General features: G+C 40.1%; 1 protein-coding gene across 3 annotated transcripts in view; it reads left to right on the top strand.

Moving 5' to 3' along the window:
* EEFSEC (eukaryotic elongation factor, selenocysteine-tRNA specific) overlaps positions 1–10,539 on the top strand; it is a 162,042-nt gene extending 151,503 nt beyond the window's left edge. For 2 of the 3 annotated variants that reach the window (XM_081851007.1, XM_081851010.1), the window contains one exon: positions 9,662–10,539. In XM_081851007.1, the coding sequence (XP_081707133.1) occupies positions 9,662–9,846 (185 nt within the window). In that variant the 3' untranslated portion in view covers positions 9,847–10,539. Of the gene's footprint in view, positions 1–7,806; positions 7,867–9,661 lie in introns of all 3 variants that reach the window. The other variant, XM_081851008.1, reaches the window with a different exon arrangement.
* The last annotated feature ends 7,036 nt before the right edge of the window (positions 10,540–17,575 follow it).

Here is a 17,575-nt window from a genome sequence, read left to right as displayed (position 1 = left end):
CTCCTATAGGGCTGACTTACTCGTTCCTGACTGGACAGAGGGTTAAGGTTGTTAGGGTTCATTTTAAGGAAATCCTGTAACTGTGGGAAATGGCTGTGAATAATCTATTGTAAATGAGGACTCTTTCTAACCCTTCTTTTTGGATTTGTTCAGTTTTCTCTCTCCCTTAGGGAGAGGGAGAGGGAGAAAGAGGCATGAAAGTCTTTTTTCTCCCATTTGAAAGCAGTGCCTTTGCCTCCCATAATTATTACTTCCAGTATCAAAATTGTTTTATTAATGAGTTTTATGCTCCTCAGTCAGTTTCCTGTCACATATGAATGCAGATGGGAAGCAAGAAGCTGCTGTTGGCAGAGTTCTTCCAGCCAGAGTGTACAAAGGAAGTTAATTGGGCATCCCACTTACAATAGTGAGGGATGGCAACATTCCTCGCGAACCTCCAATAAGTAACATGACTCTGAATTCCAGAAAGGAGTCAGATAATGCCTTGTGTAGATGCTGGCAGCAAATCAAGAACAGGCTTTAGAGTTTCCTGACACTGGTGAGCATGTCTAAACTAGAGAGAGCAATGGGCACATTACGGCGACAATAGCCCCAATGCAAAGTGGTGCTAAGCAGTTAGCGTAAAGAGGGCTCTGCTGTTCAGCCGATTACCATGGTGTGATATGAAGGCCTAAGTCCTGTCTCTGCAAGACTGCAGGGTCTGTGTAGGGATTATGATAAGCCTGTTTCTCTTACTGCCATTGATATAACTAAGGGCAGGGAGACAGGGCTGCCTGAATAGGCATCATGTCAATTGTATGTTGCACAGCCCCTAGCACAGTGTTGATATTGTTAAATATTACTGCTGTTGTGAAGTAGCCCTCAGAAACAATAGAATGGCTTCCAGCTGCAGAGATATACATATAACTAAATATTGTGGTGTGCCTGTGTGCATTAGCCACACATTGGTCTGATTCAGGTATAACAGTCAACCATGGTTTCCCACTGTATGAGTGACCCACATGCTCCTCTTCCCTTCCTCTTTCACGCACCAGAGAAGCCTGAAAACACCCACTTCTGGTTTTAAACCAGCCATAGTTCCTGTGCTGTCCAAACTAAGGGAAATGTGGTTTGTTTAAATTACTATAAGTGAGAACAAGCCAGGATCTGAAACCACAGTTTGAAGTTGGCTTGCTCTCATTAAATGTAATTTCGATGGACTACTATTCCCTGAGTTTGAATATCACCAGGATTAGTTGTACTGAATCAGGACTTGATAGATTAGTTTAGATGCTGCTGTCCATATCATCCATTTTGTACTAACTTTCCAAACTAGGTATGAAGGAAGCATGGCTAATGATCAGTTTAATAATCTGAATATAAGGTTGTAGAATCTCCTCTTATGGATATTTTCAAGTTGAGCAGGCAAGTAATAGTTGAGACTTACCCTAAGACAGGTTATTTTAAGAGAAAATGAGAGCAAACTATCTTTGGACTGGTTCTGTGATTCCTTGATGAACCAGAAGTGCTGGACCTAGTGCTTTTTTGTGTATGATTGCCGTTGTGCATAGGGCTTTCAAGAGAGGCATTTAAAACATGACGTTTCCACTGGTATTACATGGGTGTCAGTTCCCTCCCTTTGAATTTTTGTGTACTGGGTATGCACCTTGTATCGCTTCATGCTGTAGGTGTCTACAATTCAGTACACACTGTATGCTGATGCTGAAATATTTGTGATACACCAGCGCTAACAGTGTTCATTGAGTTTTTCAACCTATTTGCTTGGAGATCATTTGACATAAAAGGGGCTCTTGAAATGGGGCTCTTGATGGGTAGTTTGAATCTGTGTTTGAGTGCAACTGTCATCACATTCGAAACTGGCACTTTTCATTTTCTGATACTTAATATGGTCAGTGCACAGACTTTTCTTTGTGGGTTTGGAGCTCAGCTGTATAAATTTATCCTCTCTCTCTCTCTCTCTCTCTGCAAAAGCTCAGTCCTTACATATATTATGGCACCTGTTCACAATATTCTGATTAGCTAGTGGCTTGGCTGTTATCCCCTTCTCAACCTAGGCAGGCACAGAAAAGATATTGGATTGTCTTACTTCTCCTCCCAGTAAGTAGAGGTCAACTTTCTACAATTTTTCCACAAACTCAGCGTTTTTTGTTTGTTCAACCTTTAAAAGAGGAGGGGGCAATCCTTTCCTTTAAAAGCTTGGCTGATATAAAGCACCAAGTGGGACAGGAAAGAGAGGTGAAAGATAGGACTTCATAAGGAGTCATGGTCAGTTTAGGAAACATGTATGGCATCCCAGGAAGCTGTAGGGAAACCAGTGTTAGGATGGAAGGAGAGAGGTTGTCTTAGGAAATTGATAAACTGAAGCTGGAAAACATGGTTAAAACACTGCAGATATTGATGAGTGGAAATCAGATATTAATGAACAGCCTTTCTATCCAATGAATGGGAGGGAGTTACTCATTTCAGGGTGGATATTCTAACTCCTTCCTCCTTCCTCCTCCCTCCCCATCCCTCATTCCCCAGCCCACAATGGGTTGATTCAGATGGAAACTGTCTTCACCAGGCCTGCACAATTTGTGACCTGCCAGGCTGAGCACAGCTAATCAGCCATGTCTTGCAGCTTGCCAGAGACTCATTAAACCTCCAGTTTCTGCTACCTGTCTAGAATCCCTGAAACAGAGGTGTTGTCGAGCACTTGACAAGTCATCATAATACATACCTTGTATGTTGCATTTGTCTTGGAGGGGAATGGGTCACAAGTTGGGCAGTCCTGCCTTTTTTTAGCACAGCTGAGCGATTGGGACTGGGGTCGCAATGTAATGCACTCCCTCTTCTCTCCAGAATGAATTACCCCTCTGCCACCTTAATTCATTTAATGCATATCCTGGTTTCAAATCTTGGTGAAGGTTCACTATGGGTCCTCAGATATGATTAAAAGTGATGAGAGATGCTGCAAGGGAGGAAGTATATCCTGAGTATATTCTCAACCTCTTGAATGATGGGTAAAAAGAGGACCAGTATTTTATCTGAATTGTCTCAATTGCCTGGTTGGCATGGCATAACAAGCCAAACTATGGCTTGCTGGATCCACGCAAACATGGGGGCTCCTGGATAGGAGTTTGCAGCCACTTTGCTGCTCCCTAATAATTTTTGTTCTGAAGTAAGCCAAGGTTTGGCTTAATGTGTTGTGTGATTCAGGCCCCTGAAGCTTAATCAGGATGGAAGTGGAGAAAAGTTTTTTTTATGTACAAAGTGAAGTAATGAGAGATATAATGAATGCTGTCTGCAGAAAGAGAATCAAATGGTGCTTAGTCTCCAAATAAAAATTACATCCTAATGGGTGGAACAGAAGAAATGTTAACCTACATATGGGAGCCACTGACCTCTGATTATACCCTTTCAGGGTTTGTTCAGTGAATGGAAATAACAGTTTGCCAGTTCTTTATGACAGCAGAAAAGTGGGGTTCAACTTCTCCCCCTTTTCAGCATTGTCTAGTTAATTCATGAATACAGAACATTACCATGAGAAGGTTTGGAGGTAATAAAACTGTTTTGCCTAGGCAAAGCATATATATGACCCTCGTAGGCAGATGCTGAATTAGGGACAAAACGACCCCGTCCAGTAAAGCATCAAGGGAATTTAGAGGCCCAGTTTTAGTAGCCCTTGGGTTCTTCTGGCTAGTCCTGATTAGGGAGATACAAAATATCAAGCGCTAGATGATGGAAGAGAAGAATTATTAAAAACAACCTCTGCCATTTTTTTTTGCAGTTGATTCCCTGAAGAAATAAAAGCCTATGTTTTGTTGTGTGTAATTTGAATACCAAATTACTCTGGTTGCATATGTTTATATTCAGTTGCACACTCGTGCTGAAGATGAAAATTTGCATTGCAATTATAAAAATCTGGGCTACAATTTATTTTCAGAAAAGAGTTAAAGGAACCAAAGCTGTATGTTAGGAAAGTGTTGTGCAACTTGAACAGCAGTGATGAAACTTCTCCCCCTGTATCATGAATAGCCAACTTGGTGCCCTCCATATGGTACAGACTGTGGCTCCCATCGGTCCACTGGCTGAAGCTGATGGTGGTTGAAGTCCAGCAGTATCTGTGGGGCCCCACTTTGGCATTGCCTGCCCTAGCTTCGAATTCCTCCAGCACCACAGGGTTTCTATTTCACATTTAAAGCTGCAAAGATAACACCTTAATATGCTGTGAAATAGATACTAACCAGGATCCTAGGAGTAGGGTGACTCCTTCCTCCCACCTTCAGAGCAAAAATGGCATTTGCCACAAAGGAGCCGGCCATGTTTGCCTCTCTTTTTCCAACATGGCAGGAAGCAAGAGGAGCATTACAAATTGTGAGTGATGTGCTGTAGAGGGCATAAGAATTGCTCCTAGAAAGGAGCACACAAGAACGTGATGCAGGAGTTGTGTGTCTGCTGTTACAACCTGCAGCTCAGAGCTGTGATGTGGTTTCATGTTGGTGCAAAGCTTAGGCACCACCACCTTGAGGGAAAGCAGTGAAGCAGAAGCAAGCAGAAGCTACTCAAGTGTGGTGATAGGTTAAGAGCTATGGTGTTTATATTGCTAACGCTGTACAGGTTAGTCTGCTGTATAATAATATATATGCCAATAGAACCGAAATAACCTTATGCATTTTGAGGCAAAATGGGTGGGGAAGAATTTGCTAAGCTTCCTGCTATCTATCATGCCCATTAATAATATTACTACCGTATTTTTCGCTCTATAAGACGCACCAGACCACAAGACGCACCTAGTTTTTGGAGGAGGAAAACAGAAAAAAATAATTCTGAATCTCAGAAGCCAGAACAACAAGAGGGATCGCTGCGCAGTGAAAGCAGCAATCCCTCTTGCTGTTCTGGCTTCTGGGATAGCTGTGCAGCCTGCATTCGCTCCATAAGACGCACACACATTTCCCCTTACTTTTTAGGAGGGAAAAAGTGAGTCTTATAGAGCAAAAAATACGGTATATGTAGGTATTTCCGAGCAATGTGGGGTAGTTGCCTGGTAGAACTTTGCAGCTAAATTCTCTTTCTTTCTTTTTTTCTTTCTTTCTCACATGGACCTTTTCAATTTAAGCCATTAGCAAGTTGGCAAAATAAAGTAATTGTCCAAGAGAGGAAGGGAGAGAAATCTATTAACATTTGCTACAAATCCGAGTAGTACAGGCAGCACTTAATTAATGGAACAGATTTCTCACTATGTATTCAAGCTTACATAGTCATTGTTCAGAAGAGATTAGACCCTTAATGTAAGTAAGTTAAACTAGACCTCAATCTAAAAATATCCGTCATTTCAGCTATTAAGGGGCTGATGTCTTCTTCGGTGAAGGATATATTTTCCTTCATTTCCTTGGTCTTGTAAAATGTAAAGTATGCATTGTGTGTAATGTGAGAAATCCAGCAAGGTAGATGAAACCTAGATTGTACCTCCCCGCCTGTCTGCTTGAGCTTTCCCTCTTTGTGCTGCTCGGTGTCACAGAGCCTCTTCAGCCCATAGACCTCCTGGCACCAGAGTGGGGGGAGGGGAAACTACCACATGCCATTTGTCAGGGTATGATGCCAGCAGCCACCTAATCTGTTTGCAGAATAAGGGTCATGGAATCTGATTAAGTAATTTAGATACCTAGCAGTAATACCTGAGCGGCTTTTGGCTGGAAGCCTGTGATTTCACTGGCTCTCGCGAGCTACCCTATTTCTTCTACCTCCCCTGCTTTAAAATGCCTTGGAGATAATTGCCTACTTGAATAGGTGTGGAAGCTTACTATGGAGTGCTCTTTCCCCACATACCCCCACCATCACCACACCACATACCCTGTTTCTCCATAATATGGTGTGGAGCACATTTGTGAAGCTTACTTTACTAGACTGTAAGGCGTGAAGGCCGCTCCCTGCAAGGCCCTTTCCACCTGGCCCAGGGAGCGGGGCCCACACTCACCTAGCCCTACTGAAAAGGCTCCTCATGAGGCCGGAGGAACATTGCCTGGCTATTGTTTCATTGATTTAATAGGCTGTACACCGTTTTGAAGTTTTTATTAAAAATATAAAGTGATATAGAATTTAAAAAATAAATAGACATCTTCTTTCTGCCTTGTGCACTTCTGCTCTGCTCACTCTTCCTCATGTAAAACAAAGTTGACTTGATGTTTAGATTTTTATCCCTCCTGTCCTGCATCTGTTGCATAGGGAGGAATTCAATGTTAAGCTCTTTTTATTGTTCTGTCAGTGCAAGCATTTCTCCTGACCCTCCAGAGCAGAAATAGGGGAGATGGAGGAGAAGGGTGGGGGGAGCCGTGTTGCACTAGTGAGAGCTTTGTTGCCTCTGCTATTTTTGCAGCTTAGCCACAGTAGGACTTTTAAAATCGCCATTCCATGCCTCTAGGACTACTTTCCAGCAGGGATTAAAGACTGGTTTGCATGCCACATTAAACCATAATTTAAAACAAACAAACTATGGTTTAGCACACAGCTGAAAAATGTCCATTCTGTTTCTACCCCATTCTGCCATGCTGTCAGGAAGGAAGCCAAAGTCCAGTTTATTGGGATATTTGAGCCCAAGCTCATGGTTTGTTTGTGTCCAATTAGACAAATCATAAGCACATGTTTGGATATGGTGACAAGCAAGACCCTGGCTTGTTTCTCAACAGAGCTGGGGAGGAGTGGAAGAAGAACTTTCTGTAAGATTTTTATTTTTAAGTTGATTAAAGTCTTCTGTGGTGGTCTAAGTTTGATTAGTGAGTTTTTTTATGTTGTTGGTTTAACTGTGTCTGTTTCATTGCTATAATTTATTTTGAGTTCCTGGCAAAGCAGTATATAAATATTTTTCAAAGTATTGCACAACATAGGGCAGCTCCAGACATTTCACATCATAAGCTATTGTTCAGTATGCAGCAGTTTTACATCAGTATTTCTACTTAATGTAGATGGCACACCTCTGTGGATACACACTTTTAAATAACTACAGGGACGGATTTGAGAACTCTGACTCAGAGTTCCCCGACAAGTAAACACAGGTATGAGGGGGATGCCTATAAATACTTAAAGTTTTGGCACGTAGAAGCCCCTCCTGAGAAAGCTCTTTTTAAATGAATAGGAGACATTCAAGAACACATCATCACCTTTTCTTTACAAACTAGGAACTATGAAGTATTTATTCTTCTAATTTCAAATAAATTCACTGTTAGGTAACACAATTCCACAGTGAGGACTAGCTTCTTTTTCCTGATTTTTCTTTCTCTTCCAAACAGACAACTGCTTAAATTATTAGTCACCATTGGGAAGCCGTTTTTAATCATCCAGATTAAGAGGTCAAGCTCCTGGTATGCATAGTCACACAGACCATTGAACAAGGGATTGGGGCAGGAATCAAATTTAGTTTGTGAGTTATACTAGGTTCACTTGGTTAATGGTTGCTTCCAAAAACTGTGTTTTATAAGCCATGAATAGTAGTCAAGTTTTACTCAGAGTAGACTCATTGAAATGAATGAACATGACTAAATTAGGTTCGTTGATTTCAGTAGGTGGGATTCACCTAACCAGTTCCATTAGCAGGATCCCTTTCAAAGGACTTCTGCTTTCTCAACGGGACTTCCTCCACTTTCCTCAATGTGGGATCATTGGAAATATCTCCCGCTTATACCTAAAAATGTAACATGTGAAGAAGTCCACATAAATCATGCTTCCTAGCTGACTTGAAATACTGTAATTTTGGAAAACAATTTTTTAAAAGAGGTACTTTTCCAGACCATGCTTGCTATCTTACAGTTCCACACATTATACTGATTGTAGGCTCAACAAGAAGCCACTGGCAATCACAGCTCTCTAGTGAATGAATCCAGATGATATGTGGTTAGTACATTTAAACTTAAGTTTTAGATATTGTTGTTCATCCTGTTTCTCCTCAAAGGAGCTTGAGACAGCATTCAGGTGAATACATTTTTTTAAAAAAAGCAATGCTGAGTAGCCCTCCAATCATGTTTCCACATAACTTAACAAGTGCTTCAGGATTTATAAATTCATACTAACAGGTGGGAAATTGTGTTCACATGACTATGTTTCAGTCAGGTAATCCACGAGGCAGCTTTCTGCCATGCCATGCCTGGAAAAAAATGGCCATAAGTACTGAAAAGAGAAAAGTTAATGGACTTCTAGCCTTACTACTGTTGCTTCGGCCTTCCTTTAGGCCGCTGCAGCATGCTGCACCTGCCACATGGTGGATATATCTGCCTGACAAGTATGAAAGAAAGAAACAAAAAATATTTCCGGTGCTGAATCGCCACAATCAGCTGTGAATGTCCATTTAGTTTGTCTGCAGTGGAACAGATCACCTGTGCTTGTAGACGTCCTGTCTCCAGTAAATCATAAGCATCTCAATCTTTTTGTCGAGCCACGATATGAGAATCTGTCTCTGAATTTCAGTATGAGGGGAGAGAAGCTGATTAAGTGTTTGAGATAAGGTTATGTGACACTGCAGGTTAGAAATACCTGAGCTGAAATTGGCTCATTGCCCAAGAACTACGTTTTCGGAATATTCAGCTGGGTGGCACTGAATATGCTTGTAAGGAGAGTTCTCTTATCCCACTTCAAGAAATAAAAGACCTCAGACTCAAGGGCAGGCCCTGGACACCACTTATTCTCTCTTGCTCTAATGCTTTGATTACAATGAGACTACCTGTATATCTCTTTAAAAGTCTCCAATGTGACAAGTTAAAATAAAGACTTCAGAAGGGCAGGTATTTGTGTTCCTACTTATAATATCTGAACACTTACTCACCAGCAAGGTGTTTAAACTTACAAAATACATTCTTCCCTTTAAAATGAGAGTATAAAAACGACAAGCATAATAATTCATATTGTGCTTCTGGAAAAACTCTGGATTATGTAGTGATACACTTTGGCATATACAGAATCACAGTTATAAATTCACCCTCTCATGTGTGGTTATGGGCAAATGGTGGCAACTGTATTTTCTTGCTGAATTATAACTCGTATACCAATTTTGACCATGTACCCATTTCCTGCAGTAGTCTAAAATGGAAGCAGGCAATTGTATTAGTTTTCTTTCTTTCTTTCACTTTTCATCAAATATATTAAAATATGGAACTGTTTGTCTTTAAGATATTAGGAGATCTAATGCTGCCACTTCAAACTGCTCCCTTGATGGAGCAATCTCTCACCAAAGACATTTGTACACTTGGAAAACTAGTGTTTTAGATAGAAGGCTAGGCTTTGTCACTGACATCCCATACTTGTTTATTTGTTTGTATTTGGAAACAGGAGTTTTGTTTTATCACATCCCCAACACAGATTTTCCACCTCATCTGCTGTTTGTGAGTTTTAGGCCTTCAGATGGTGAAGACAGTGATTCTGAAAGAGGCTAGAGTGTATAAATGGACCTTTATGTGCAACATTGCTGACCTGTTTTGAGGAGATTTATTTATTTATTTATTCTGTTAGTCAATGAAGATCTGAAATGAGGTGATAGAATTGCCAATTCTCTCAGATTTACTGGACTGCTGTTCCTACTTTGGAATCCTGTGGGGATGATCTCACGTTCAAACTACTTTGAGATTGACATTAATAATTTTGAAATGTTTGCCCAGAGGTTTTTCCTTTTTTAAATACGTATCTTTATTCTTTTCAGATGGGGTGAGGCCAGAAACAAAGGCACTTCTGACTGCCACCTCTAAGAAGAAGCCCAAGGCAGGGAAGGGAGATACAGGAAAAGAGGATGAAAGCAGCAAGTTTGACTCAGTCCAGCCTGTTCATATCACTCTTCTCTTTAAAAGATACGTCTTTGATGCACAGAAGAAAATGATTCAGTCTTGAGAAATATTTGAGGTGTCCTTTAAAGGCTGAACACCAAAAGGCATTTCCCATGGACTCTAGACCATTCTTATTGGCCTTACAGATGCTTTAGATATTTCTAGCTTTGCTGTTCCAATCTGCTGTGCTGCAGGTAGATGGCACCTGTTGAAACTATTAATTCACAGCTAATGCAAATACTTCTGTATCATTTGTATTTTATATATTAATTGGAACTTTCTGATGCTTTGTGATTGTCTGTAGATTGAACCCATAAGTGAAATTTCACCACCCTGACTTGATGGAAAGGTAAAGTGTAAACACTGTGCATGTTGAAACTAAATTTGGTGTTTAAATTCTTTTATGTTTAATAATCCAAATGCGCTGTTTGTAAGGCAGGGATTATTTTGTAAATGAGGTTTGTATCTTGAGTACCATTTATAACTGGCTTCAGTGTCAGAACATCCTCAGGGATGTACATAATTTCATGGTATACGTTGCTAACCTTTTCTGTTTAATGCTTTGGTATAATACTTATACACAAGCTTTCTGAATCTGCTGGTTAATGTTTTCCTAGGAAAGCTGAGAAAATAAGCAACTCTGAGCTACTCTTAAGAAGTTTTGCTGAATGTGAATGCTGCTCATCATCTCCAAAAGCAACTTAATTGTGATTACCAAAGTGTCAAATTGTGAGAATAAATATTTTAAGTGGCTTGAGGTGAGCAGTTGTTTTATTTAAATATAAAAAGAATAAATTGTACTTTTGAGGTTTTTAACTCAGTCATTTGGTTCCACATCCTCCTCTTTTTCCCTAAGTATTTAGACAGAATCTTGAGCATAGGACACAAAACCTGCATTTTGTGTGACCTCTATGCAGTGGTTTTTTTCCTAAAAAATGTTTAGGGGTACTCTCATTTTGACTCAAGAAAAATAAATACAGTAAATGGACAAAAGTCCAAAGATTCACAAAATGTTTAGGGGTATGCATACCCCTGCGTCCACCCAGGAAAAAATAGCACTGCCTCTATGTATGTTGGCAACAGGGGAGGGATAGGTCATCCTGACAGTGATGTGGAGAGTGAATAGAAACATACTGAAATTTCAGTCACAAATTGGGATTGCCAGGTCAGTGTAGTGTCAGTGCTGTAAGAAAGTTCCGTAAATTTGTTAGGCCAAATTTGTTCCAAGCCAATGTGTTCTGTTGTTGTTTGTTTGTTTGTTTGTTATAGTTGCTGTTGTTTGTTATAAGTTCAGAGCCAATTTTGCTTTGAATGAAGTATGGGCGTAACCAATTCCAAGTGATATGTGACAAGTCTTGTGAAAGTCAGTTGTCACTCTGACTATGTTAAGATTTTTGGGAGCGAGCGTTTAAAGGGACTGCACATTTAGAACTAGCACTGGAACACCTCTCATCCGTTGTCAATATTTCTTTATCATTCTATTGTTTATATTCATTGATTGTATCGCTATGGGAAAAGAAAAGCCAATAGAATATTAAATGGGGGGGGGAACAATTTAAAAAAGAGTTAGTACTGGAACAAAATAATGGTCTGCAGGCAGACAACATTTCTTTGGTAGATTCTTTTGGGAGATGTTAGTGAACCATATGTGGAGTACGGCAGCAGAGAAAGAGAGAAAAGAGGGGGGAAGCACCCACTGCTTCTCAGAAAATTAATTATTTTTCTGTTGTTGTTTAATATAGCTCTTTAAATGTGTTGTGTGACATTTTACAAAATACGAGAGGACCCAGCCCCTGTCCTGGCAAGTTTACATTCTGAAATTCAACTCAGGGAGATAATGGAGGGAGGTAAGAAAGAATATTTCAGTTATATATGTTTAGGCTTAGTACAGCGTAATGATTTGTGTCAAAATCTGCTGGCTTAATATTGCCATTGCTTGCCATTTTATTATTTCTAATCACCACAGTGCTGATTCTAATCATTCTGACCTTAATAATCAATAGAACTTGTTTGGCAGTAAATACATTTACAACGCCTGAAACAATTATGTTTCTGAAAAATTAGGACAGTGGGTTTTCGCTACTGACTTTTAGATCCTTTCCAATAGGGAAACAATTGTTTTGTCATATTCTGGTGTATTTTTGGCAGTAGTGATGAACTCTAAAAGAAAAAAAAAATGCTAATAAACATTGAGGACATTTCCTACTAAATAGCCTTGCAACATGGCACATTTGGTGTCTAACCTAGTTTGGTCAGTGCTCCTTTAAATCAAAACTGAGTAAAGTGCTGTGTGGAGTGATCTTGAGCGATTTCTGCTGAGTGAGTGAGTCCCAGCCAAAGCTTTAGCACATCCCTTAGGATTATGGGGTATGCTTTCAGCATAATCCGTGAGGAATTAGGCAGGCGAATTCAGTTATTACTGAGTATGACTTGTGCTACCAGACCCACTGAGGGGGAAAAAATTATCTTTGTAGAGGAAAAATTGCACTTTCTCTTCTTGTCAGAGTCCTTCATAACATACTTGCTATATGCTGCTGTGGATGGTCTTGGTATAGTAACACAGATGTGTGCAGTTCTTATGCACAGTTATAGTACCATCCCAACCCTCTGGATCCATGGTGGTTGTGGTTTTTTTTTTCTTTTTATGTTTTGATGACATGGTCTTCATTAATAATAACAGTAGTTAGTATTTATATTGCACTTTTCTTGCATATCTCAACAATTGCAAAATTGTTACTTTTTCTGCATCTTACAGATATAAAGGGCTGGGACAATAATGGCTTGCTTGAAGCCACCCAGGGAGCTTACAATTTGGGACTAGGATCAGCCAGACGCAGGTTCAAATTTCCACACAGCCATGAAGCCCAAAGGGTAATCTGAAGCCAGCCCCCATCTCTCAGTCTAACTGACCTCACTGTTGAACTGAGGATAAAGTGGGTGAGCAAAGAATTTTATGCATCAACCTTTTGGGGAGAGACAAGTAAAATTTCTAACACATAAATGGATGAGCCGAATTTGAACCCTTGACACCCAGCTTACGCTCATTGTCAGTGCCCTGCATCAGTTCTCTGTGTAATACCTCTAGTGGTCCCTGGTGTTTCATCAAAGCAAACCTTCCCACAACATTGTCTTATGCGAAACAGGGTCCTGGCAGATGAAACACCAAGGAAACAGCCCATTAAGATTAGGGTGTGTGTGTTCTGATTTGTTCCCCAACTTCACCAGCCAATCATTCTCTTTCCCTTCTTTTATCTCCCTCCCATGATAAAACAAAAGCTGAACAAAAAATTAGGGAGAAGTATAGGCTGTTAGAGATGGACCCTCTCCCCCCAAAAAACACAACCACGTCCTTGACTCCTTCCAGACATTCCCATTCTTTTGATGTGGCTTGATATAGAGTCACAGGAAGTGCTAATTCCAGGTCAGGAGTTCATGTCGAAAACTGTGTCAGGGAGAAGACTAGACTTGATTTTTTTCCTGCTCCATCAGTTTTTAATATGCAGGCGGATTTTAAGTATCTTTCTTCCTTGTGCAGTTCTGAAGTGGTGTAGTCCCAACTTCTGTGCGGAATGTAGCATGTAGAATGAAGCTTTGAATAGGTTCTCAATCACAACAAAACAGGAGCTCAGAAGTGTGGACAACATGCTCGACTGAATTCTTATTATCATTATCATTATTTATTACATTTGTTAGTTGCTTTATCTTGCCCAAGGCAACTGAAGTGATTGTTAATGTAAACATGGTCAATCCTGGTTAATACAGTGGTACCTCTGGTTACGAACTTAATTCATTCTGGAGGTCCGTTCTTAACCTGAAACTGTTCTTAACCTGAGGTACCGCTTTAGCTAATGGGCCTCCCGCTGCCGCCGCGCTATTTCTGTTCTCATCCTGGGGCAAAGTTCTTAACCCAAGGTATTACTTCTGGGTTAGTGGAGTCTGTAACCCAAAGTGTTTGTAACCCGAAGTACCACTGTATAGATTAGTTTCTTGCCATTCTATAGTTTGTGGTTCAGCAAAGCTGCCATTTATAGGACAATGAATGCCAACCATTTTTCTCTTGAACATTTATTCTATTTCTCTGTATTCTTTTTTTCCTGTCAAGGAGATTTAGGTGGCTTCCAGAGGGTCACTATTTTCAGGTGGGATTCAATTGCATACAAGCAGATTCAGGTTGTGCAATCAGAGTTGACTTGCAGCTCTTGCCCAACAAACCCGCTTCTCCCCAAACTGGATTCTTTGTGATAAGGAAAGTGACAGGAAAATGCAGTGGAAAGTGTGGGATAAAATTTGCTTGGTGCAATATGGCCTAACTTCACAAACAAATCAGAACTAATGCTCAATAAACAGCCGGCATCACCTCATCAATCCCCACAAACAAATTAGGTTGAATGCTCAAGAAACAGGTTGTCTGGAAGCAACCATAGTCTGTAATCCACCGTGGGACTCTGCCCTTTAGAAAACCATTAGAAGCCAAGACTTAATCTTTGAACATATATTCTAATAAAAAAGGGAGTACCTGTGCCCATGTTTAGAGTCCACTTTTTGCACCATTGTGCAAACATCTGGAATAGGGGCAGAGCATCTAGATCAGCCTTTCTCAACCTGTGGGTCCCCAGATATGGAACTACAATTCCCATCACCCCTAGCTAGCAAGGCCAGAGCTCAGGGATGATGGGAGTTGTAGTCCAACAACATCTGGGGACCCACAGGTTGAGAACCGCTGATCTGGATGAACTTAAGTCTTTTAGCGCGCGCGCTCTCTCTCTCTCTCTCTCTCTCTCTCTCTCTCTCACACACACACACACATACACACACCATAGAAAGAGTTCTAAGACTCCTGTTGTACTTCAGTTTAGCTTGAAAAACATCCTAATGTTCTCAAATTCTAATTCTATATTAAACCTCTGACTGAGGGTTATTCTGTATGTCCCTCCACCTTGCCTGCCACTATGAACTTACTTATAAAGGACAGAAAGCTAATAACTGCTTCCCCCACCCTCCCCTTCTAGTTAATTCTGAAAGGAAAACAGAAGTGCACCCAGGAACTTTGATTATAATGTACTATTACCACTGATCTCTGGCTACTGTCCTGAGGCTGTTGGATACACATTCAGAAAATGAGTGAAATGGTGGAACCAAATGATTACAGGAAAATCAAAGCTTTTAAAGACATTTGTAGGATGAACAGATGTTCAAACGTTCTTTTATTTGGGCTCCAGACAGACGCAGCTGAGATTTTGCTTTCATCCTGGTAATCGGTGCATTATGGTGTAATTTGTAAAAATGGCATTAAAAATATTAACAGGGTCATATTGTGATCTACTGACTCTGTATCATTAAGCCGTGAAGCTCAAGAATGGCAGCAGGGAAAACGAGTTAAATGTTGTGGAACATGCTGTACTGCTAGCATATTTTGCAGGAGACAATGCTCCATAATTACTGCAAAAGTAAAAGGTTTGAAAGAGATATTGAGAAAAGGCAGAAAACGCAAGATCCATGCTAATGCACAGGACTTGGTGCATCCTGGTTTGAGTGGGAGAGTTGGGTTTGTGTGGGGGAACCATACGTGAAGTTGTTTTCAGGAGAGGATAGTTTTTCAACAGCTTCTCTCCTCTGCTGGAATTTATTTCACCTTAATTCAGGGTTTGATCCTATGGAGCTCAATTGCTGCTTGAACATGATCACAGTAATGATTATTATAAATTTACATTTGAGTTGCTCTTCTGTTTGCAACACTCAAAGTGATTTGCAATAAATGAAACCAGAGCTTAATAACACAGATGGAAATGCTCTTTATTTTGTCACAGTTAAATCAGTTAACATTGAGACTGAAAAGAAATCCAAGTCCTCCTAATTGCAGGAATTTATGACAAATTCCATAAGTATAAAATTATAACACCAGAGCCTTTACCAAGTTGCTTCCACACCAGAAACCTCTAGAGCTGCTGAGGCATTGGTTTTCTTTCCCCATAATTGTCTAGAAGTGGAATTAATATAGAGGTTCCCTACAAACACTTAATAGAGCACTATTATCCAGCAATGCCCTTCCTTATAGCCAATATTATTCTCTGTCGTTAACTCACAAATAAGTTCCATTCAGCAAAAGTCCTTTCTGGTGTTAATTGAAAGCTACCTGTGTTCAGCTTCAGCTTGTTTTTGTTGCTTTCCTGCTTAGCATGGCTGTAAGATTAGTGATTAAATGCCCCCTATTTACCCCCCTTCTGTTCTTCACTGCAAGAGGGATCTTAAATTACTAGTTTTCCCCAGTATTTCCCCTAATTTCTTTCCGTTGTAGTAAACAAACTAGATAGAAGCTGTCATTTTTACACCTTACATGGGAAACATATGCAATTCCATGGGAAATTTAATACAATAACCGATAACTAAACTTTCTGTGAAACTGACCTGCTGTTGCTTTAAACCATGATTTCTTGTTCATGTGGCACAGCAAACTACAATTTGTGGAAGGTAAGACTAAACTCTGGTGAAATCCTTCTCCCAGCCTCACTGAAGGAAGAGTGCATATGCCTGATATTTGGCTTAGGCTGCTTCCTGCTCATACAGGTAGCACTAAACCATGGTTAGGGGAGGGGTGATGAACTACCTTTTTGTTTGGTGCTTTTGAGAAGAGCTATAAAAATGTCTGTCTTGTTCTATGTTCTATAGCTTGGTCAACATGATAAAATATATCAAAAGGAAGGAAGAATGCGAAGAATACTGGTTGTACACAGTGGGTTTAAACCAACTCACCTGGCCTCTCCCTGACACAGTTTTTCTATGGTTTTGTAAATAAGCAGAATAGAAAACATAGCAAAGCTTTTGCTTGTGTGTACATTGAATTGAATAAATGCACATGCAGTACTTTAAAAATAAGATGGAGAACTATCTGGAAGAATGGGTAAGACAATCAGTATGGATGTCAAATGCATCACAAAGGTTGGACCTGGGTCAGAGGCAAGAGGTGCTGAGATCTGGACTTCAGCTACAGAGGGGGAAACGCAGAGTCCTGATTTGTCTATGTGTTTATATGCAACCTTAGGGTATTTTAACCATGACATCCAATGCACTTTTGAGACACACCAGTGTGAAAGCAGTTTCAAGAGGTTCATTGCCAGAGTAGTCTTCTTCCCCCATGAACTTTCATTTATCTAGAGAAAACCACTCCAATATTTCAGTAACCTGAAGTTTAAGGATCTCCAAGCATAAGGATGTGTCTCTTCGCTATTGCCACCAACTAAAGCTATTGTGCTTTCTGAACATTTTAATTTTTTTAGCCCATTTATCCTGTTGGCGATTATTACATTTTCATGGAGTTCCCATATCACCCACAGTTTAGAGTAATGGGATGTTTTATTTTGGCAATAACTCCATTTTGGGGGCTTGAGCTATACATGTGGGGGCTGTGAATGTAAAACCACAGTTAATATTTGTCTCATTAGATCAGAAGCCACGTCCTGGGGATTAGACTGTGTAATGCACCTATCCATCTCTGAGGGAAATGGAGTCCACATCATCATGTCAATATTCTTCTATTTGGTTCCTTCTTTATCTCTCTCAATACAATTAGAAAACAGTGAAGAGTTTATTTTAAAAGAATAAGAAAATAATTAAACTCCCTAGGTAATAATAATTCAGTGCACTAGAAACTTTAGTTGTTGTATTTTGTCTCTAGAAGGTGAGTTCTTAAGAGTTCTGTGCTATTTGCATAAAATGCCTTTCATGCAAGACAGAAGAATGAATATTTCAGATCATAAAGCAAGTGATGGCAGCTGTTCTTTCTATTAACCACATCG

This window comes from Podarcis erhardii, assembly GCF_964252035.2.
Source record: "Podarcis erhardii genome assembly, chromosome: 2".
In the NCBI taxonomy this organism is placed as follows: Eukaryota; Metazoa; Chordata; class Lepidosauria; order Squamata; family Lacertidae; genus Podarcis; species Podarcis erhardii.
Note: the sequence above shows the minus strand (reverse complement) of the source record. Positions and strands in the feature narration are given on the sequence as shown.